Genomic DNA, 22,946 nt, shown 5'->3' with positions numbered 1-22,946 from the left:
CGATCACGATCACTTCTCCCTATCAATCCAGAAAAAACACATATGAAATACTCTTGTGAGACCTCTTCTTAACAACGATACAACTTATTACGGTTAATAGAAGGTTAGCAAACCGCAACGCGTCCACAATTGTGTTGGTGGAGCAGCTTCTGCTGTTTCTTTTAGTTCTACACGTTGGGCTGTGGATGTTGAACGAGGACAAAGTTGCCCGCGTTCTATCAGCTATTAAGTTGCATCGTTCATCAAAAGAGATCACATGGAACTGCTTTATTCCTTTTTCTGGATTATTAGGGCGAAATGAGTTTGATAGCGCGCATACTTGTGAACCACATCCTTATTCTTATTTATTCATGGAGAAGTCCCAACGTTGTCGATTTTCCGATACGCCTTAGAGGTGAAAACGGCCCTAATATCTTTTTTTTCCACATCTCTAGGCAGACTTTTTCATTCTGACGAATTTGATGAGAGCTTTACAGTAAATGTAACAGAAAATATTGCTTCTCATTGGAAAAATTCACTAGTACAAAAGCCTTCTTTCGTTTTCTTTCCTAAACCGAAGTTACCTATTCTGTAAAGGTGCTGTTGATACAAGGAGCAGAAGTTTCACGTGATTTCAAAATGAAAAACATGAATAGTCGTTAAATCCACGAAATTCTCTATATCATCTCTTTCCTAAATTTTTGTACGATCATGCTAATCTGTGAAATTACTAAATGAAATAGAAAGTCGCAAAACCTCCCTTTTCAGGTATTTCTACAACCCAAACAGAGTTATAAAGGGGTTTCACAACGATTAGAACTCGTTACTTGGCAATTTGCGCTATTAGCGCCCTTTTTGCAATGTGGATTGGATTCTGTTTAATCCGAAGTAATGTCGTCAATAATTCACAAATCCCTTCATTCAACCTGCGTGTTCTCGAGAATAAATTGTTCCACAATTTAAAAATCCTGTCCCATCATCGTAAAAACTTTCTATGTGTAGCTTCAAATTGTCACCCAGTCGAATTCACCTAGGGATCCGAAACAGATAGTCGATAGCAAATGATCTTTAATCTTAAATGGAAACTGAATAAAAGTCGCATTAAGAAGACCATTATCCTCAAACACATTTAGAGAGTGACGAGTTTGACCCTGGCTTAAACAGGGTCAAAGTTTCTTTGGAAATTTGTAAGGTTGATACCGATCTTCAAACGCTGTGTGTCTTATGCTTGGAGTTACATAGAAATTAGAGAAGTATTTATGATAAAATTTGAAATCTTACATTTCAAAATTCAACAACAAACAAAAACAATAGCAATCAAAACAACAATCAACAAAGATGCCTTCAAAATCGACTTCAATCCATTTCATTTTCTTGCTTAATAAAGCTCTCTTCATCACTTTCTTGAGGCTCCATCTCAAAAGAACTCATTCAAAATCATGCAAGATATTATGAGTTGCAATGAAAAACTTACCTTATCAACTCCATTTTCCTCTTTTTCTGGATAAACTCGGAATGAAGATCCCTGTAACCGCCTCTCAGTTTCTCGTCGTTCTTTAGCGCTCATTTTCTTTGATAATTCCTCAGCCAATACCTGTTGACGCTCAGCTACAGCATTAAACAGTTGAACTACACCTCTGGAAACTAATGAGTATTAGCGGAACTGTACCAGTAACCTGAGCTATGATAACTAGCTTATGTAATGGTTAATAGTAATGAACTTACTTCGTAGCAATTCTTTTGAGTAACCGTTCTTTTTCTCTATTTGTTGTAACATCAGGTCTCACCAAGCCAACAATTTTCCTATACTCTGCCAACTTTCGCTTTTCGCTCAGCTGGCTTTTCGTAAGTTTCCTTTGAGAACGATTTTTCAACTGCAACAATAACTTTTATTAGTGGAAAATCCACCTATAAAATGCCAGAAAAGACAGAACTACCTTTTTCTTCGATGGTTCTGATTGAAAAGTCACGGTGTTTGAGGTTGTTGGCTCAACTTCCTCGTGGTCTATATCCTCATCAACAGAGTCTAAAGAAGAAACACGCAAAATTCGCTACGAATGAATGAATAACAAAGCAAATTGAACTTGATGGGGCTTATTTACAAAAACGAAAACGAGAAAGTTTCATTACCAGAAGAGTGCTCACAGTACTTAGCAAATCAATAAAAGATGTTACTAGGATTACAAGAGATTACAAGATATAAGACATCATAAGTGTGAAAAAGAACACAGGAGGTTGCTCGAAGAAGTTCAAAGAGGAGCTGAAATGCTGAAAGTCGATGAAGTTGATCGGAAATTGATCTTACAGTTTTTTGGACGAGGTCGAATAATACTTCAAATGCAAAGTTTAGAAAATAGTTTCAATAGGCAAGTATTTTTTCAACGCTTTGCTTTTTTTCAAAGCCACTGTATTCTATTTCCACAAATGATACGTAAAGCTACGACGGTTTGATCACCTCTTTCCAATGAACTGAGATACATCTTAACAGAAATATTCTGGGAACCACATGACAAAAGTTTAGAGACAAATTAAAGTAAACAAACTCTTCTTTTAGACACGATCACATCCAGAAAACTCAAATTAAAAGGGTTGCGATGGAACTGCGAAAGAAACCTCGTCAAGCATGCAAAATATCACATGTTTCTCTCACATCCATAATTATTTCGTTCTTGTCATAGACAGCACAAGTCGGAATTCTCACTTCTATAGTCACCTTTGTAGATGTTTCAGAAAAAAAAAGAAGGAGATCTAACAGAAAATGTTTAAAGAATCTGTTTTGACAACAAAAGGCACAAATATTTGTCATAAAGTACTTTAATCACACAGATCTTTTTCATACTTTCAAAAGAGAATATTCATCATGTGTGCACCTCTCGGAATCGAAAAAAAAGAAAGTTATATAGAAGTAGAACCGAGACGTTAAATAGGAAAAGTGTGAAAGAAGGAACTGTGACCTAAGAAGAACCAGTTTACTCTGAGTAAGTCTACACTATGAGAAGCGATAGGGAAGAACCGACAATCGCACTTAAAATCCCAAGGATTATACAGAACTAATTAATGTAACGTAAATAAGGTAACAAAACCACATATATTGTTACATACCTTCACGCTCTTTATCATCTCCATCAGATTCCTCGTACACTTCAAGAACATCTCTCGTTGGTCTTTTCATCTACGGATCTGGGAACAAAAACAAGAAATTGTTCAAGTCGCCGGGGAGGACTTCTAACACAGCGCGAAATACCAAGTACAAGTCCTTCAGTAAAAAAAAACAACGTGACAACTAATACTTTGGCACAAAATATAGTCAAGTCAAAATGACATGAAGCACGGACAGTTGCGTAAGCGGTTGAGTTCGAAGCGGTGCGGCGAATACAGCGGTTGGAATCGAATTGGGACCCGCTATACTCCACCGCACCTCTTCGAGCAAAGCCGCTTATGCAACTGTGCGTGCTTCATGTCGTTTTGATCTAACTACATGTACAGTGTACGGTGTCTTGAATAACAACAAACAACAACAATAGCAATAGGAATAGTAATAACAATATCATTAAATATGTGAGCCTCTCCCATCACTCTAAATTAGGTCCTCAAGAGAAAAATTGTATGTGCATTAGGATGTGATCGTAAATTTGAAGTATACGAACTCATAGATTAAATTTTTTTCCCGAGCAGCTGACAATCATGGTTTACGATGTGTGTCAAAACAACACTCGATGACAATGAAAATGCAAAAAAAAAGTACAATCCATTACAATACAAAATCCAACACATATCGACTAAAGATTAAGACTTATGTATTTCTCGAAATTAGGAACTTTTGTGTCTAATGTATTTTTTTTTCGTTCACTATAAAAAGGTGAAGAAAGCAGAAACGTTTAAGACCATTATTTTTTTACTCTGATTGGCCAGGTCTTCTCTCAGAAATTAAAGAAAGCTGGGATGAAAGTTGTGACATCAAACAATTACACCCTAAGCCGCTAGGGTTTTTTTTTTCGCCGTGCCAGAAAAAAGTAAAATAAAGAATTCACTGGCGGTGGCATTGGAAACAAATATAAATCCCTCAACGAACTCTACTTTTTTCCTACAGTGAGCGCAATCTTCTTCATCGAAGAAGCATGTCATGAAACAAAGAACAAAAATACAAATAAATACAAAAATACAATATAAACAACATTTATATATGTGCAGACGTGAGGTTGAAAGTGTTGGAAACATGGATCACGGGCAATGGGAGACGCGGGAACTCGTCCGTGCGTCCTGAACATGTCCACCGCGGCGCTTTTTTATATTATTGGTTTGGCAGCAGGAAGAACTGGAAAGGCTGATGTCTCCGGAGAAATTTACTTCAATTTGCTTCAGAAGACATTCGCCAGTTTTATTCCCAAAAGAGATTTCCCTATTATTTCGCCGTACTGATTGCAAAGAACTCGACAATTTACCAGCAGGGAAACGACTGTAAAAAATATGTATTTGATTTTGATTTTGAAATCAGACGCTAATAAATCGAGCGATTGATCTGCTCCGGTGAATTCCACCCTTAGATCACTTACATTCATTACACGACTATCTAGAATATTCACGGATTGGGGTGTTACTCAAATCTGCCTTCCAAAGGTCGTCTGAAATAGCCGGTAGATCTTTACACACGGAGAGAACGGCAAACATACGGGGAATTGTCGAGGAGGCTCAACAATGACTACCAAACAACTAACGCTAGCAGTTCCTTTCTGCAGCAGAAAAAAGTCCCTATTCCTGTGTCAACATCAATTCTAGAGATATTTAAAGCTAATGAGGAGGATTCTCAATCAAACTTGTCCTACTATTAATCTCCGATGTCTACTGTGCCTTTCAGCTCTGAGAGGAGGCGAGAGAAAAGATTCGCTTGATCGTTGAATGATCCCTTCAGTACGTATAATCTAATCTTTATTCTAGCGTACGATCTCAGTCAAATCTATAGGTATTGCAGTGCGAGCAAAAAATTCTGAATTATGGTACAATATTGTATAGACAGTTACGCACAACTCGAAACAGTTCCTAATCGTGCAGTCGGTAGTATAGTTCGAATCAAAACGACATGAAGCACGGTGCAATTGCGTAAGCGGTCGCGGTCGAAGCGGTGCGACAGAGCGTAGCGGTTAGGATCATGTAAAGACCACTACTACCACAGTTCATTGTTGCAGTTGGCGATGGTCCCACCTCGATCACTACCGCTACGCTCCACCGCGCCGCTTCGAGCGCAACCGCTTACGCAACTGCACCGTGCTTCATGTCCTTTTGATTCTGCTGTATATACGACCGAATGATTCTCGAAAGTCGTTATCATGATGAACTTATTTCCGATAAAGTTTTTATCATAGTGATCAGTTATTGTTAACGAGTATTTCCAGAGTAGGACATAAACCTTTTCGAATTAGGAATCGGGATAAGTGGCGACCGCACACATCTTTCGCCTAGGGGAGGCGGAACAAAGAAGAAAGGAAGTTTGATCTGCGATTATCGACAAGCAATAATTGAATCTAAATATTTTAAGGTAAATGTTTAGAAATGTACCCCACCGTTTCTCTTTCTAAAGCCGCTGTTTAGAGTTATCAGGGTGCGTGTAAAGAGGGTCCCGGCGGAATTTTCAGCATGCCCCGGTCATGCCTCGTCAGAGCAATTAGCGATGGTGCGTGTCCTAAAGAGATTCACTTTCGTTGGCACCTAAATAACTGACTCTGCTCATCTACCGCTAATCATACGCTGCATCAACGGCCAGGATATAATTCACTATCTGTTGAATTGTTCTGGAGAATCAAACACATTCACTGCAATTTTGTAACGTGAGGTGATCTCAATTTTGTAATCGTACCAGAAGCAAGAGAAATCCTCACGTGAAATATGAGATAAGGATGTATCTGATAGCTTCAAATTACGTGCATAAAAATTTTCTTTGAAACGTAATATTCCAGCTCTTAAAAGTAACGGTAATGAGAATTATCGTTATCCTGTAACTCCCAAGTTTTTTTTTAGCTTAATTTATTCCTGAACTTCGCATCTCTGACTTCTTGGAACTTACAGGAAAAAAAGAGTTCAAATTTGGTAAGATTTCTAGACTTTCTGAAGGAGATAAAGGCAAACTCATTCCCTTTCTTTATTAGAACACCATACAAATCCCATATACTTCTATCTAACACTATTATTGTTCGACTTATTCGGTAATTTCGACAGCTCACACTACTCTCCTTTGCATACTTCCTTGTAACTGCGCAGTTTTCTGCGTCTCTGTGGCTAGAAGAACATCTAATACGGTTGTCTGCGTCTTCATGAACGACTGGAGCGTGACCTCTTTGAGGTATGCTCGCGTTTCCGCCACTGGGTACGCTATGTCTCGGAGGCATTCGCGGAGAATCCGCCGGGACCCTCTTTACCGTTCCCCGAGTTATCAGGCGGAGATATTTTCTCGAGCGCAAGAAAAGAATTTTATGCGATTTGCCGTGACTTTCAAAGTGCACTAAAGAGTGGTAGAGCATTTTTTTTTTTTGTGAATTGGTTGTTTTTTTTAGAAGTTTTTAATTTTTTTTTTTTTTTTTTAATATACCTTTTTTTTTTTTTTTTTTAATTTTAAATAAAAATTTTTTCTTTTTTTTAATACTCAAATACAAAAGGATTTTTTCTTTATTTTATTTCCACCTTTTTTAAGAATTTTTTTTTAAGAAATAAATGCTTCTTTTTTGATTAATTTTCCTATTAAAAATAGTAAAAAAAAATAAACAAAATTATAAAATAATTTTTTGTATATTTTTTTTTTTTTATAAAAATAAAAGAGATAAAATTATTGTGGGGGGGGGGACTACCCCTTCTTTTTCTTCCCCCCCCCCCCCCCCTTTTTTTTTTTTTTTTTTTTAGCTTTTTTTCTTTCTTTTATTTTAAAAATTAAATTTAATATTTTATTTCTATATTTTTTTATTTATTTTTTTATTTAAATAAAAAAAAATTAATTTTTTTTTTTTCCCTCCTTTTACATTCCTATTTAAACAAAACATAAATCTTTTTTTAATTTTATAAAAAAATATTTTATTATTTTTTTTTTTTGTCTCTGATTTTTTCTTCGAGGCCTCAAAAACGATTGTCCTCAAACTCGCCATCGTATCGATTGACTCGAAGCAGGCGTGGAGCTGCAGTTGAATGTTGTACACCACGTTTCGCGTTCCCCTTCCCGTGAACATTTTCTCATACCGGGAAATATTTTCTCCACATAACTTTCTGCACATCCTTTTGATATTCTACTCTATAAAATAGGGATGGGGTTTGCGAGAGGCTTACTAATCTCGTCGTCGATTCTGTGTTCTTATTTTTAGAGAATTATGTAGACAAAAACTGCATCAATAAAGTGGAACCTCTGTTTTAATAAAAATCAATGAGACTCTCAACAGGAATTTTTGGCGCATAGCACATATCTCACAGCTATATTCCTTGGACGAGTTGTTCTCCCATTCTTTTCGCGGATTATTTGCAAATCTGGTGTGAGTGCGTACTGCACTTTTTGTTCGTTTCTTCCGTGTTGTTGTCCTTAATCGACTTAAACTCACGTGACTCTCACCTGAATAATCAGTTCCCTGTTATCAGGGGAAAAAACGCCGGAAGGCGCCTTTCTTTGCTAATTTTAGCGTAGCGAAGACTTCTTCACCAGTTTACCCGGGCTTACTTTATTCGTCTTACAAAGAATTGCTCCACAACTATCTCAAAGGGTGCTTTTAAAATAAACAGGTTGTGTGAGCAAATACCGTCGTAAACTTTGTGATATAAACATATCCTGTATTAAACCGTTGAGAAAGCTCAGAGAAAGAATGAAAAGTAGGTCCCGTCACTGCGGTGGGGATTCTGTGTATTTCTCCGATGCAGAATTGTGCGCCTAACCCTTAACTTCTTCGACGTGACCTCCAATTTCCAGCTTTCTCATAACCTTGCTCATTCTCGCATTCAAAACACATTCATTTTCCGACTTCACTCCTGTCGTAAACCCAACGCTTGCCATGCATCGACATTTCTCCTTCTCGTCTTTCGTTTTTTTTTCCTTCGCATGATGTTCGAACGCACGGTACTTTCACGCGTATGTTGCTTCGTAGACTTAGGAGTGTACAATGTACAGTGTGTCCACATCCTGTTATTCCAGATACAATGGTTTCGAGTCGTACAGTGAAAGAGCTCGGCGTATTTGCGGGGCTTATTGTCGGTGGGATTAGATTATTGCTTTAATATACTAGGTTTGAGATGGAAAAGTCGCTGATATAGTGCAGTCTGCGATGTTTTCTTAAAGGCGACATACCAGGAATCTGAGGTGGCCCGGATTTCAGGTGTATTTTCACACGGGATAGTAGATTATGGAGAGGGGTGATTCCGTCCATTTCTACCTAATTGCCGTAAAAAAACGGGCCGGAAGATGCGCGCTGCACAAGGCTGGCGCGCCCCAATCGAACTCCTTGTGGAAAATAGTGCGCCGGAACGCTCGAAGCCGTATCTTTCGGGTCGTTTTCTACGGCAATTAGGAAGAAATGGACGGGATCTCCTTTCTCTCAATAATCTACGATCCCGTATACGAATACTCCACCGGAAATCCGTACCACTCCAGATTCGTGGGATGATGTCTTTAATACAGTTTCTCTTTTTTATCAGAAAGTCTTTGTGTCCATACCTTTGGGAAATTTGTTTCTGTTTTTAGCGATGCATTACGCCTACTACAAGATCCAAAATAATCCTTCTCTAGTGGCACCTGAACAGAGGTCTGAACTTTTCTACGTGAGTGTACTTTTCTACGTATTGGTCTGATTTTTTCAATTCCTCTTTTTATTCCGCTCCTATTGGTTCGCCAAAGGGACCACTTTCGACTTTTTTTTTCTTTTGGTGTAATGATGTGGGCAAATTGAGTGTCGCAAGCATTATTAGACATGTACCAGTCCCTTTGACCAACAGGAATTAAGCACAGTAATTTCAACTTTTGAGTTCTTTCTCATTTTATTACTTTTAATGGGTAGTTTGAGCAGGTAATAGTTCTAATACTTTTTCTTTTACAAAAGTAATTTTCGTACCCAGTTTCGGCAGAGCTGTTGTTATTCTATCGGGAAACGTCAGACTGAAAGTTGGACTGAAGGTTTTATTTTGTGGAAAAAACAGTCTCATTATCGCCTTAACTTTTCAATATGTTGGCTTCTGCTGATCAATTCAAAGGCTTATTGTTCTTGTTTCTCTCGGATGCTAAAATGTTCATTTCAGGTGAGGTGGCTCAAAGAGAAATTCCCAGCACTTCGTCCGTATGGTGTACAGGAGTACAAGCCAGACCCTCCTGCTGCAAAAGAGTGAAGAATATGCGACCATCATTGCGTTTGATATCTTTATTGCATTTTATACCGAAAAAATTACCGGTGGATGAATCACATAGTCTCTTGTTGCTGGTACTTTCCTAACGATGGTTGCAGTAGTCTCAATTACAATACGTTGTGTATTTTTCATATTTAGTACAATAGGTGTAGTAAATGTGCTGTTATTTTGTGTTGTTGCTTGATTAAATTTTATAATGATGTTTGAAATAGTAATTCTAGCATGGTATTGACCCTTTAATACGGTACAACCAAATCATTGAGTCCGTGCTTTCCTAGTTAAACTTTGCGCTATAGATGACTACAATTCGACCATTCGATGTTATGGATATGCTAAAGTTCAACAATGTGAATTTGGATAGCATGACGGAAACGGTATGGCATCGTTCATTCATAATAGAAACAATGGTAATTTCTAATTTTTAAGTATGTAGAAGGCAATAGTCATGTTTAGGTAAAATGTAGCTCAGTAGCGCCCTTATTTCTCGAAGTAAATAAATCAATCGAAGCTCTAAGGCCTAAGAATTGGTCTTAGAGGATCTATGACATTTGAACTAAGGTTACTAAGAGAAAAAGTAGGTTAGAGCGTAGGAAAGTAACGGAGCCACTTACTGAATATATTGACTGGGGAGTGCTAATTCGTCGAGGGTTTTTTTTTTCCTTTTTTTCTTTATAATTGTTGGAGTTAGAGAGTATTTTGAGTTGTCTGCTTGTGGGGAGCATGATTTAATGACGATTATCTACTGGATGATGATGAATGACTTATTAAAACGGTAGAAAGGTGAGAAGATAATTTAGACATATTTCTCAATGATTCCAGAACTACTTCGTGATTAGACATTAATCGGAGAAGTGCAGTTAGTGTTGTTTGACAAATCTTAACCTTACTGCAAATATGTGACTTTCATTGACTTGGTTCATCGTAGTTTTTTTTTGAGTGGGAAATAGAATTTAGAATCGATTCCCCAACTAGATCGCATGTAAGTCACATAGGCCGCGGTTTCAATGGCACGGTTTCAGTGGCATAGGTTTTTTATTTTGTTTTCAATGATGTACTGTTTTGATGGGAACAGAAAGAAATTATGTTCTGATGGAGAATAAATGTGCGCTTTGGACCGAGGATTAGTGTCATGGTTTGTTTGCTGCTGTAGATGAGGTGTTTACGGTTGTTATTCCGCTAAATATTAAATTTGAAAATTCTTTCTAAGGCTGGGAAGGGAGTTTTATTGTTTATATATCAAATAAATGTATGCGAAAACTTTTATGGAAAGCGCCGTAAGATATTATGATTTTTTCGTTGCGTTTGTTGGGATTCCTCATATTTCTATGAAAATCAGAGTACAATGCGATAAACTTTTGTTCTCCGGTAAAGCATCGCGCAAGATTGCTAGATTTTGCCAGTTAGTTTCTTTTTTGTTTTATTGTTTATATATCAAAGGAAGAGATGTTTGAGGATTGCTTACGATTAGAAAATATGGGAGTGCAATTGTTAGGGTTATGTGTGTTGTTTTGATTAAGGTCGCATTCTATGTTTTGAGTTCCCTTTCCATATGAATTCGCACTAAACAGTTTTAGTATGGCTTCAACTTCTATCTTTACTATCTTGTCAACTGGCCAGAATACTACCAGGTAGCTGAACATCCAAATGGTCAGATCATGGGATACAGTAAGTTAGCTTGTAAGACCCTATGTGAATATAAGGTGTACGGTTTCCTATTAGTTTCTTTTTTGTTTAAGTCATGGGAAAAGCCGAAGGAAGAGACGAGAATTGGCACGGTCATGTTACGGCGCTTTCAGTCGCACCAGATTACCGTCGCCTAGGTCTCGGTGCTCGCATGATGTATACACTTGAACATATCTCTGATATGTAAGTGCGGTATTGCATTGATTTTTTTTTTGATTGGTTTCGCACACATTTTGCTCTCCATCTTCAGGAAAAAAGCTTACTTCGTTGATCTTTTTGTTCGAGTTTCTAATCATGTGGCAATCTCCATGTACAAAGCTCTAGGATATGTGGTCTACAGGGAAATTATAGATTACTATTCAGGCCCCCATGATGAGAATGCATATGGTGAGTGGGTAGCTTCTTCCTAATGTTGTTTTTATTCCATATTTTTCTTCTATCATTCAGTTGTTAGGATGTTTTTCTTGTTAGCAAAGTCATCATAGAAGATGTGTTTCTCCTTTTGCAAAGACTGAGGCTTCATCTTTATCATTGCATTTGTTTACTGAGAGTTTTTGTGTTTTTTCTTCTTTTCTGAGAATTATTCCTTTCGTTCTCTTTCATGACTTAATTTTAATGATTTTTTTATTTTTTTCCTTGCTATAACGTATTCTAGATATGCGCAAGGCAATGTCTATGGACAAGGAGAAGAAAAGTGTGATACCGTTACCTCACCCTGTCCATTCCAACGACATCTGACTAGAACAAGAAAATCATTTCTGTAAATGCTTGACTAACCTTGTCGTTAATCTATTGCTAGCAATTTTCTGTGCAAAATTTATTGATATTGATAATGTGAACCTTATCGGGTATAACTTCGCTCTCCCACATAGTTTTCTTTTCTTCTTGACCTGTGGTTATGTTCTTTCCTTATTTATTCGACACATTTTCCGAATATAGAGAAGTCAAATAAATGTGTTTTATGATTGGATCTGAATTTCACATTTTTAATATTAGTAGCCAGCTACGTACATTTTGAATTGAATAAATGACTTATTGTTGGTTCTTCCTTTAGTTATCTATGTTCACAGTTAATTACTTCTTTTGGTCTTACAGCTTTAGATGTCCGGTGAAGGTGAACACAAAGAGAAGTTCTCAATCTTCACTGGTGTTCAATATGGCACTACAGCGATGGCGGTTTTGCTGTTAATGAGGACTTCAAATAAATTTCTTACGCATGCCCAAAGGGGAAAGACAATTGTAGGTGCTATAGGTATGTTGGTTTGAATGACGTATAGATGAGAATCCACCATGGTCATTACAATACTTCCTTTCAGGATGTATTTATTTATCGGTTGCAAATGAATTTGGTATATTTCCGTTCAACTTCTTTGTCAAGGAAAGGATTTCTTTGCGGAAAACGTGATAGTAACATGTTGTTTATTAAGAATTAATTCGTGGTTAAATCTTTGACACCATATTTGTTCTCTGATGCATTTCGACTCATCCCGTGAGTTTCCGGATTTTTCCTTCAACTCTGTAGATTGGAACCGATTCTAGTTACTTGCTTATTTGATCATCTACTTGCAGATGCCCTCCGAACTGTCGAAGAAAGTTCTAGAAAATGATTGCTTTGAGTGTCGAGTGACAGGGTCATTGAGCTGCGCTGCGATTGGAGCATTCGTGTTCTATCAGTCATCGAGTGCTTACTATTTGAAGCGACCTTACTTAAAGTTAGCTGTTCGTGGTATTGGAGCTGGTAAGTTATGCTATTTCATCCCCACAAGTTCTGGAAATTTGTGAATCCTGCTAAATGTGAATTAATTGTAGTTTTGAATAAATATTACGCTCATTTAGTGTTTTTGTACGGTGCGGTAGCCCGATGGTTCTATTTCCCACCGTTTCGATCACTGAAAGGATCGCGGACAAGAATTGATGTCTAGGAAAATCTCTCTTAACAGTGAATTTTACAATAAACGTTTTCCGCACTGAAAAACCCACATTTTTAATTATTCGAAGTTAATTTTCATTCTTTATGACTGTGAATTCGAGCAGACCTGGTCGAATTCAACGGTTTCAACGGTTTGAAGTCAAACGTTATATGCTTGTGTTGATAATATTTAATACGGCATTGAGTTCTGTACCAGTTCTAGTACTCCATGACGGTGCCATATTCTTTAAATTTTTCGATGTTCGACGATCGAAGAAGGTCCGAACCTATTCGTTCATAGCAGAACTCATAAATGAAAGGCCTTGATCTGTAGTCGGGTAAAAGGTAGCTGTAAATTGAGCATTTACGACCACAAACGTGTTGATTGCCCCGGGTTGCACTTTGTTTGCGATTCTGAAAACTTCATTTCTTATCAACGGGTTTCTCCTCTGCGGATCTACGTAAAACAATGAAGACATCAAACCTTATATGTTTAGAAGAGAACTTTATTTTTCCACTGAATCAAGTGCATTAGGGAAGCTTATAGGAGATGTCGAACCACAAATGTTGATTGAATCAACCAAATCGCCCTATGTATGCTAACAAACAAACAAATGCAGTACGACACCTGCTGCTTCCTTTCGAATTCAAGGGTATCGGGTTTAGATCTTAACACTGATCCAAATATCAGTCCCATTGTACTATTTTTCGTCTTCTTTCCGCTTGAGACCTTCACAAGTACACTTCATTTCTCGGGCGCAATCAAGATTTCTCAGATCATGAAAGTGAGGTAGAGGTTGAGCATAAATTGTGAATAATAGGCACTGTATCATTTCTGATGTACTGCAATTGACGATCTTCACAAAAGAAAAATTAGTGAGAAGATAGAGACGATCATTGGATTTTCCGCATCGTTTTCAGAAAAAGAATGAAAGTCGGTTTTTTTTTCTTTGTAAGCTTTTTTGAATTCAAAAAGTCCTAACGTATTTCTTGACTACGTATAGTGGGGTCAAAACGACATGAAGAACGGTGCAGTTGCGTAATCAGTTGCGCTCGAAGCGGCGCGATTTAGATAGTGGATGGAGTTGCGGTGGGACCATTGCGAACCGCAGCGACGAGAGGTCCCAGAATGGGTCCCCACTCGATCCTAACCGCTGCGTTCCACCACAGCTTCGGACGCAGCCGCTTGCGCAACTGCACCCTGCTTCATGTCGTTTTGACTCTACTATGACCATTCATTGCTACCGTGCTGTCTTAAATTATTGGGATTTTTCCACTTCAGATATCCAAATCTCATGAATATCGATGTGATTTTTGTGATGGGTGTAAGCGGATGTGGTAAAACTACTGTTGGCCATCAGTTGGCTGCTTACCTCGAGTGGAACTACAAAGATGGAGATGACTTTCATTCCGAGGCTAACGTAGCGAAGATGAGCGCAGGTTCTGGTCGTAGACCTATTCCCTTGACAACTCGACTAAATCCGCTTCTTCAAGGCATACCCCTCACCGATGACGATCGACGACCGTGGCTTCGAGCGATTAATACGTACTGTAGATCGCATCAGAAAATCGTGGTGGGATGTTCTGCGCTGAAGAAACAGTATCGTGACATTTTAAAGAGTGACATTAGATGTAGATACGTGTTTCTGGATGTGAGTAGGTTAGTTTTGAGTTATTTATGCAACACATGAGTCGTACGGGGTTCTGATCCGATGAGTCATTTCAGAAAAGTTCTGGAAGAGCGTCTTAAGAGCAGAAAAGGCCATTACATGCCCGTAACGCTTCTGGACAGTCAGCTGGCGACGTTGCAGCGACCTGATGAGGAGGAAGATGTCATTCGAGTATGTATCGAGGATAAAGTTCCTGTTGACCTCATTGAGATCGTTGTGAAACGATTAAACGAGAAATTTTGACCTAAGCAAGATTCCATTTACTGTGATTTTAACGGATTCATTGGGATTATTATGTGGTGAGGTCCTCAGGCACTTCAGTGTTTGTTAGCGAACACTAGTTAATTTTCTGTTTTCTGTTCTGTGTGTTATTTTTTTGTTTTTAATTTTTAATGAGAAATTAAACGTTTAATTTTCTTAAATATGTATTTCCGAAGATTTCTGATTGGATTGTTTCTATTTCACATTGTTTCATTTTTTCTAAGAAAAGGAAGAGGTCCCTCTTAATGATGGGACATGGATCTCGCTTTAGGAATTTTGCACCTTTATTATTGTCTCGGAAAAAGGAAAACGTTCCTCCATGAAGTGTTGATGATTCGATCGCGTATAGAACTTAGGCAGAACAGCGACATCCGTCAGGCTCAAGATTTTACTGATGATGATCTGATCTGATTTCATTATGAAACTCTCTCATGGTCGATTTCCATTTCCGTTTGGACAGTAGAACGTTTGCTCTCTAGACATATAATAGTTTTTTTTCGGATGATTTCAGTACATAAGAGTTTGCTGTAAAGAAAAGAGGAGAAAAGATTGTTGTAAAACTTATCGTTGGATACTTTCTTTGACCATAGTCAAAATCACTAATGAATTTGGCTGAAACGTTAAAAAGTTACTACGAACCAAATCCTATTTCATCCATTTATTTGCAGTTCAATTGGACACTGTACTTCTTCCTTTTAAAGGCATCACCCCACGAATCCGAGGTGGTACGGATTTCAAGTGGAGTATTCGTATACGGGAAGGGAGACTATGGAGAGGGGGGTGATTCCGTCCATTTCTTCCTAATTGCCGTAAAAACGGGCCGGAAGATGCAGCGCGTGTACAAGGCTGGCGCGCTCCAATCGAACTCCTTGTAGAAAATAGAGCGCCGAAACTCTCGAAGCCGTATCTTCGGGGCCGTTTTTTACGGCAATTAGGAAGAAATGGACGGAACCATCCTCTCTCCTTAATCTACGATCCCGTATACGAAGATTCCACCTGAAATCCGTACCACCTCAGATTCGTGGGATGATGCCTTTAATAAATTGATAATGTTTATCGCATGGAGATAAACTGCCTGTGTCTCTTTTTTCCTCTCCAAAACTTTTCTTGTAGGCCATCCTGTACAATGGGAAACTACTGTTGGTTAAAATAAAGGAACTATTCGCTAGCCCAAGAAATCTAAATTTGATCGACTGCCGGATTTCTTTCTTTGCTTTTGATTTTCTCCTTATTATTTCTACTGTGAGACTTTGTATGAACTGTATAGGGGAATAAATATATAGGTAAATAAACAAAATAAAATAGTTGAGGTCAGGGAATCACCAGAAACTCGTCCCTCACATATAAACGGAAGGTTTTGGAATAAAAGTCACAGATTAACGGCCATGAAACGGTATTAGAGCGGCTTTGATTTCGTCGTAGCTATAAGATTCAGGTTATGCATATGCTCCAATTATCGGGAGGAGGTGTGGGAAAAAAACTGGATTTGACTACGCAACTTAGTCCGCCCCGTTACGCCAATTACGCATTACGCTCGTCAAGATTCTCAAACAAATCATTCCCTAAATTCATGTTCCAAAAAAAGAGTAATAATGTCAATAGAATCCTTAATTTTGGATAACTCTCGACATAACAAGTCAATGTATTGATTTTTGATGAACTGTACAGGAGGTGGTTAATAACGGCTGAAATTTCGACAAATCACTTTCTTCGCTGAATCTGAAATGGACGAGTCGAATTTTCAGAATCCAGAATTTTCTTCTTCACTACTAGACAGGAAGACAAGAAAAGGGTATGATCCTACTTTTCTATCGATCATTAGCGTAGCCACTGGATGAGGATAATGTAAATCTTTCCTGCGTACGTAGCTACTCGAATACTGTAGTCGTGCATCCCCAAGTTAGTTATAAAAGGGATGAAATTGCACTTTAATCGAGAAATTGATAATTTCTCTTCATGTACATGTATAAATGCACCACTGTTACTTTAATAGAATAGTAATAGATGAACAAGTTGAGAAAAATTTTCTTAGGGATAGAATTTTTAAAATATAAAAAGTATTGCACTGAGGAACGCTCTGAATTTGGGGAAAATATGGTTTTTTTAAAAGGAAAATAATGCAATTATTGCATAAAACCACTTGAAGTGAGGAAATATCATTGCAAATAAGAAGAATAGTGGATTTCATTCCCGTTTCCTCAGAACTTCGCAGAGATGACAGTTTTTTCCTGAAGGGTATTCCTTAACCTTTATGTGATTTCTGGTCTGAATAGGAAAGACTGAGCACGATCTAAAAATCTGTATAAATCTACTAGTAATAAACTTCAATAATATTTAAAATTTTCAATTATTGCTCTTGGATTTTGTAAAATAAATATTTGACAAGAAATTCAATAAATATGATTTTTTTAACTAGCTTTAATTTAACTTTAAACTTTTTTAAACTAGATTTTAATAAATAAATATTTACCTAAAATCAAATGATTATTTAATAAAAAAGAAATATTTTTCCATAAGCAAGTTGCCTAACGTACAAAAGTCTTTGTTTTAGCCTTTGCTCCACTTCAGTCGGCAGATAAATCGCCCGTTGTAGATCCCCAGTGACGATTAAGCGTTGGTGATTCGTAGGACCGGAAGATCGGAGATGACCGTCGATTCTCTTAAGCCAAATCCTCAGTTATTGATCTCAAATGGGGGTTGGAATAATTTCTGCTTTTAACCCTTTTTTTCGAGTAGCATTTTAAAGATCTTGATTGACAAAAAAAAAACCAACACTCTTCTAGGCGACAATTCTTTATTTCAGCTAATTTTAGTGTTTGAAAGTGTGTAAATGAGAGAAAAAAAATGAAAACCCAGACAAAACGGCTTAGATCTGATGCCGGAGAAAAGCACAAAACATAGTTGAAGTCCGCATTCTCCGTAAAACCACTTTGGCATGGTGCGAGAAGAAAATTAACTCCATTCAACATGTTGTCAAGGCCAATAGAAAACCCAGCAGAAAGTCAATTAATGATTTAAGGTGGTGGTGGTTTTTTTCTCAGCGACAACCCTTCTTTCAATATGCAACTGGAAAAAGCCTTAAGGTGTTGTTTTAAAGAAAAAATTGCCCATTTCTTAAAAAAAAAATTTTGGAAAGATACGAGGTAATAGAAGTAATCCACAAAAGTATTTCTAGAACACAAAAAATTGTGTTAAAAAGGGGAGAGGAATTTTTCTTCTGGTGACAGAGTAATTTTCCGTTACCACAAAACTGAATCTCGAATAATCCATATGACTTCGGTTGAGAATACAAAAAAAAAATTATTTTTAAATAATTCAACTCCAAGTAACTGACATATAGTTTTTTTCTTCAATTTCTACAGAATGTGCTGAAATTTATTTTCGAGAACTAAACATGATGATTTATTTTTTATTTTTTTATTTTTTTCTTGAAAACACCTGCAGATGTGCCATAAAACAAAAAAAAAACAGGATGGAACAGAGCTCACTAGAATTTTGATTGATGAGGGAATTGAGTACTTGAGGACTTTGTTTGTTGTAACTTTTTAGTCGAAGTTGTTTTGAGTGGGAGATTCAGGTGCAAAAATGTAGTCCTATCAATTGAGCCGAAATCTGTGGAGATAGAACCGCAGAATAGATGAGATAAATATTCTGACAAAAATTCCTTTCATTCCGAAATTTCATCACGTTCATTTATTTCATTTCATCTCCCTTAGAGGTTAAAATTCAACAGAAAAATGGTAAGAGAACAGAATACGATGTTTAATAACAAAATTACAGTAACCTACGATCCAAAAAAAGGACAGTATATAACATTGGTACAAATAGTACTAGTCCTGAGTTTGAAATGAATTATACAGCTAGTAGATAACAGTAGAAGTAGACGGGCACGATGACGCGGGATGATTTCTAAAATTTCTTCTTTTTTATCTCAGATGTTAGATGATTGAGCAAGAATTCAGTTGAAATTTGGTTTGAATCGCTAAGTATTTTACTATGAATAGTGTTGGAGGAAAAAAATGTTCTTTTTGTTTTAATACAAAAAACGGACTTGTTGTACTGAAACAAAAGCCTCGCTAGTGTCGGAAGATATTGTGCTTTTATTTACTTATTTATTTACTTATTTATTAAGCTCAATGGCGCTCAATGCCAAAAAGAGAGGCAGGGATGAATACAAATAAACAATAGAAAATCCAGCATCAAGAATAAAATAGAATGAGAAGGAATTAATTACGTGAACGATTCCTGCAGAGGGACAATTTGTTAATCACAAATCATAATCTCAACCCAATGGGTATTAAAACTTGAGGAATTGTTAAAGTGTAGGCATCCTAGGAAAATTTCAAACGGATTTGTTCCATAATCTCGATTATTGACACTTTAAATTTATAAACAAGATCATAAGGCTTGCAATTCACTATGAGGTTACTTAATACTGCTAAATTATTATTATTTAGTTAGGATTGTAAGGTCTATCGTAGAAGAAATGTATTTTCTTCGAAAGGAACGTAATAGGACTTATAATATTTTTCTAAACGGAAATAATAGATTTTCTCTTTTCTTTTTTCCAGGCTCTGATGAAGGCGATAACGCCGAAACGTTAGCTGTTGTTTAATAAAGAAGATCAATACCAATCTTGGCAACAGCTCAAAAAAATCAATTGAAAATACTAGCGTTTGCGATGCTTTTCGTAGAATATTGTACGTTTCTATTTATGAGACCGAGATTTTCTTTCGTTAAGCAAAAATCGTTACGTTCACGGTGATAAGACGATAAAAAAATACGTCTCCTATGCGACGTTAACGCTGTAAAGCTCAAGATGAGTGAGCGAATGTTCTCTGTGACCTTGACGAAGTGTGACTAAGTGAATAAAGAGCTCGACGTATTTTTTTTCTCTCTTTTCGTTGAGGTTGCGCAAGTGCGTACGCGTTATGTCGAGATACGTGTCTACGCGATGCGAAACTCGCCTACGGGACCGAAATATGCCGTAACCGCGGGGCGAAAACTCGCCATCGTAAGCTCGTCGCACGCATATAAAAGCTTCCGTTTGTCAACGTTAATCGTATATTTCATCGTTTCATTTCCCATCCGTCAGCAACCGTATCCTCCTTCCGTCTATTAAGGACTGTATCCTATGTATTACCTATGTTAACGTAACAGATTTATAACTTTTATCCACTATGACATCTTTTTCTTTTAATTGCTATAGATACCCGCTTTTATTCTACTTTCTTTGATTTTTTTCCTTTTGAAACAAAAAAAAAACGAAGACGTTTAGTAAGCACCTCATAATTTCAAATAAATTTAAGCTCACTTTTATAAGAATGACATTATCAGCTGAAAAAAGAACTCTTCACTTAACACTACGACGGATTCCTCTCTACTGAAATCCCAAAAGTTTGTTTACCTAAACTTTCTGTGACGTTGACGTTGACGTTCTGCATTTAAACATCTTTTACAAATATCATCTATGAAAATTTTGTAGGATCTTCAAACACCCACATATTTTATGTGGTATTCTTATTCTGAAATGAAAAAAAGCGTATTTTTACTGTGTCCACCTGATTTTTGCGTTTGTCCTTCAGAAAACCTTCCTGCCATAAATGTATTGCATAAAAGAGAAAAATTAAAATAGGGTCCCACTGAGAACTCAGCTTGTTGTAATAGTTCACATGTTTCGCAGTTTTCTCGATGAAATTCAGACGTTATGTTAAAAAGTGGAATCTCTATAAGTTTTTTTTTTCAGTATGCGGATACTTCTGCTAATCGCACTTGTCGGCAGTTCGCAAGCCTTCTTGTGGAGCCTTCTGGGACTAGGTGGAGGAGGTGGAGGAGGCGGCGGTGGCGGCTGCGGATGTGGATGTGGAGCAGCTCCTGCATGCGCACCAGCTGCAGCGGCACCAGCTTACGCTGCACCAGCACCAGCATATGCGGCACCACCTCCTCCATCTGGAGGTTACGCTCTTCCACCACAAGCAGCTCCTCCATCCGGTGGATATCCAGTCGCCCCACCACCACCACCACCACCACCGGCATACTCTCCTCCTCTAAGCTCACCACCGATACCGTCTGGAGGAAGTTATGCAGCACCAGGTGGAGGTGGATATGGAGGACCAGCAGGAGGAGCATTCTCCGCACCCGCAGGAGGTGGATACGGAGGCCCTGCAGGAGGAAGCTACGCTGCCCCAGGTGGAGGTGGTATTGGAGGACCCGCAGGCGGAAGCTATGCTGCACCAGGTGGAGGTGGATATGGAGGGCCAGCAGGAGGAGCATTCTCCGCACCCGCAGGAGGTGGATACGGAGGCCCTGCAGGAGGAAGCTACGCTGCCCCAGGTGGAGGTGGTATTGGAGGACCCGCAGGCGGAAGCTACGCTGCACCAGGTGGAGGTGGATATGGAGGACCAGCCGGAGGAGCATTCTCTGCACCCGCAGGAGGTGGATATGGTGGTCCAGCTGGAGGAGGATACGCTAAACCTGGTGGAGGAGGCTATGCAGGATCATCTGGTTTATCACTCTCTGCACCTGCAGGAGGTGGATATGGAGGTCCAAGTGGAGGAAGTTATGCAGGAGCTCCTCCAGTCAACTCACCACCAGTTGGCCCAGCTCCTGGCGGTTATGCAGCACCTTCCGGAGGCAGTTACGCTGGTCCAGCCAACGATGCCCCAGCTCCTGGCGGTTACGCTGCACCTTCTGGAGGTGGTTATACCGGTCCAGCTCAAGATGCCCCAGCTCCATCATATTCTGGTCCTGCCCCCGGCGGATACGCAGGAGCCCAACCTGGACCTGCCAACGATGTCCCAGCCCCGTCCTACGGTGGACCCGCCCCTGGTGGACCAGCACCTGGAGGATATGCTGGAGCTCAACCTGGACCTGGATCTGCCAACGACGTCCCAGCCCCAAGTTATACTGGACCTGCTCCAGGTGGACCAGCACCCGGAGGATATGCTGGAGCTCAAGCTGGACCTGGACCTGCCAATGACGTCCCAGCCTCAAGCTATAGTGGATCTGCTCCAGGTGGACCAGCACCCGGAGGATATGCTGGAGCTCAAGCTGGACCTGGACCTGCCAATGACGTCCCAGCCTCAAGCTATAGTGGATCTGCTCCAGGTGGACCAGCTCCAGGAGGATATGCTGGAGCTCAAGCTGGACCCGGCCCTGCTAACGATGTACCAGCCCCATCCTACACTGGACCTGCTCCTGGTGGACCAGCTCCAGGAGGTTACGCAGGAGCTCAAGGACCCGATGTTTCAGCCCCATCCTATGGCGGACCAGCCCCAGGTGGTCCTGCTCCAGGTGGTGACTTCTCTGGAACTCAGGTTGCTCCAGCCAATGATGTCGCTGTTGCAACCGGTCCAAGCGGCGGAGCATATGCGGGCCCACAAAGGAAGTACAAGCGACATTATCCATGAGTCTGACATTCTCCCTGTATGTTTGTACATTTGTGTGATAAAACGTTTGAGTAGTATTCTCTTCACATAAAGTGATCATGATAGAACACAAGTTAAACTAGTGTTTCACATCTTAAAAAAATAAAATGTGCTCAGACGTAGTATTCGTCTAAAACTTTCTTTTTTCCTGAAAATGGAGAATTTGCTAAAACGATCCCAAAAGAAAAAAGTGATACTGGAAGAAAACAAAATTCAAGCAAAATGATTCTCTAACACTGGAAACAATATTTTGTTACAAATGAAGATACACACCTCTAAGGTCCTATTGTTATTGCGTCTTGATTTCTTTGAAAAAAAGGCCAGTCAAATGATACATAAATAATATGACTTAAATATTGTGGTATTGTGGGGGAGTTCAATTTTTTTAAATCTAATTCCCCAACGAGAAATTGAAAAATCAAAAAGAAAAGACGCCTATTAGTGAAGAACTGTAAAAGAAAATGAAATGTAGGTGGATTTTAATGTTTGTTTGGATGTTTTAAACTCAAAGCGATTCGTCTCACTAAACTACAAAAATCACGTAAAAATGCGGAAAAAGAAGACACAGGGAAGGAGACTGTGAGCATCTTAAAGAAATAAGAAGAACGAAGACAAAAAATCTTGTTAAAGAATTTAGAAAACGAATAAGAGTAGGAAAGG

General features: G+C 38.6%; 8 protein-coding genes across 11 annotated transcripts; 7 read left to right on the top strand and 1 right to left on the bottom strand.

The window, feature by feature from the left end:
• Positions 1–1,335: 1,335 nt before the first annotated feature.
• RB195_016024 (uncharacterized protein) lies at positions 1,336–3,151 on the bottom strand (the record flags this gene model as incomplete). The annotated part of the gene is made up of 5 exons (XM_013443602.2): positions 1,336–1,395; positions 1,454–1,616; positions 1,705–1,853; positions 1,917–2,005; positions 3,082–3,151. The coding sequence occupies 5 exons, from the start codon at positions 3,149–3,151 to the stop codon at positions 1,336–1,338; spliced, it is 531 nt and encodes a 176-aa protein (XP_013299056.2).
• A 4,988-nt stretch (positions 3,152–8,139) lies between these two features.
• RB195_016023 (uncharacterized protein) lies at positions 8,140–9,318 on the top strand (the record flags this gene model as incomplete). The annotated part of the gene is made up of 3 exons (XM_013443601.2): positions 8,140–8,194; positions 8,681–8,757; positions 9,232–9,318. 3 exons carry the CDS (start codon positions 8,140–8,142, stop codon positions 9,316–9,318), a joined length of 219 nt encoding a protein of 72 aa, XP_013299055.1.
• Positions 9,319–9,632: 314 nt separating this feature from the next.
• On the top strand, positions 9,633–11,757 carry RB195_016022 (uncharacterized protein; the record flags this gene model as incomplete). Its single annotated transcript, XM_013443600.2, has 5 exons — positions 9,633–9,710; positions 10,911–11,001; positions 11,073–11,202; positions 11,270–11,406; positions 11,675–11,757. 5 exons carry the CDS (start codon positions 9,633–9,635, stop codon positions 11,755–11,757), a joined length of 519 nt encoding a protein of 172 aa, XP_013299054.2.
• A 363-nt stretch (positions 11,758–12,120) lies between these two features.
• Positions 12,121–12,424, top strand: RB195_016021 (uncharacterized protein; the record flags this gene model as incomplete). The annotated part of the gene is made up of 2 exons (XM_064206997.1): positions 12,121–12,271; positions 12,336–12,424. The coding sequence occupies 2 exons, from the start codon at positions 12,121–12,123 to the stop codon at positions 12,422–12,424; spliced, it is 240 nt and encodes a 79-aa protein (XP_064062878.1).
• Positions 12,425–12,489: 65 nt separating this feature from the next.
• On the top strand, positions 12,490–12,941 carry RB195_016020 (uncharacterized protein; the record flags this gene model as incomplete). 2 transcript variants are annotated; one of them, XM_064206996.1, is made up of 4 exons in its annotated part: positions 12,490–12,508; positions 12,589–12,612; positions 12,650–12,757; positions 12,856–12,941. In XM_064206996.1, 4 exons carry the CDS (start codon positions 12,490–12,492, stop codon positions 12,939–12,941), a joined length of 237 nt encoding a protein of 78 aa, XP_064062876.1. The 2 variants fall into 2 exon arrangements, with proteins under 2 accessions (XP_064062876.1, XP_064062877.1); XM_064206995.1 differs by having other exon boundaries at positions 12,490–12,537; positions 12,589–12,757.
• A 1,282-nt stretch (positions 12,942–14,223) lies between these two features.
• Positions 14,224–14,841, top strand: RB195_016019 (uncharacterized protein; the record flags this gene model as incomplete). 2 transcript variants are annotated; one of them, XM_013443598.2, is made up of 3 exons in its annotated part: positions 14,224–14,368; positions 14,423–14,588; positions 14,655–14,841. In XM_013443598.2, 3 exons carry the CDS (start codon positions 14,224–14,226, stop codon positions 14,839–14,841), a joined length of 498 nt encoding a protein of 165 aa, XP_013299052.2. The 2 variants fall into 2 exon arrangements, with proteins under 2 accessions (XP_013299052.2, XP_064062875.1); XM_064206994.1 differs by having other exon boundaries at positions 14,248–14,368.
• Positions 14,842–20,606: 5,765 nt separating this feature from the next.
• On the top strand, positions 20,607–22,268 carry RB195_016018 (uncharacterized protein; the record flags this gene model as incomplete). Its single annotated transcript, XM_013443597.2, has 1 exon — positions 20,607–22,268. One exon carries the CDS (start codon positions 20,607–20,609, stop codon positions 22,266–22,268), a length of 1,662 nt encoding a protein of 553 aa, XP_013299051.2.
• RB195_016017 (uncharacterized protein) lies at positions 20,941–22,338 on the top strand (the record flags this gene model as incomplete). Of its 2 annotated transcripts, XM_064206993.1 has the most annotated exons (2): positions 20,941–21,452; positions 21,497–22,268. In XM_064206993.1, 2 exons carry the CDS (start codon positions 20,941–20,943, stop codon positions 22,266–22,268), a joined length of 1,284 nt encoding a protein of 427 aa, XP_064062874.1. The 2 variants fall into 2 exon arrangements, with proteins under 2 accessions (XP_064062874.1, XP_064062873.1); XM_064206992.1 differs by lacking the exon at positions 20,941–21,452 and having other exon boundaries at positions 21,895–22,338.
• Positions 22,339–22,946: the final 608 nt, after the last annotated feature.

The sequence above is a fragment of the Necator americanus genome, chromosome V (assembly GCF_031761385.1).
Source record: "Necator americanus strain Aroian chromosome V, whole genome shotgun sequence".
Classification (NCBI taxonomy): Eukaryota; Metazoa; Nematoda; class Chromadorea; order Rhabditida; family Ancylostomatidae; genus Necator; species Necator americanus.
This window is presented reverse-complemented; position numbering and strand designations above follow the sequence as displayed.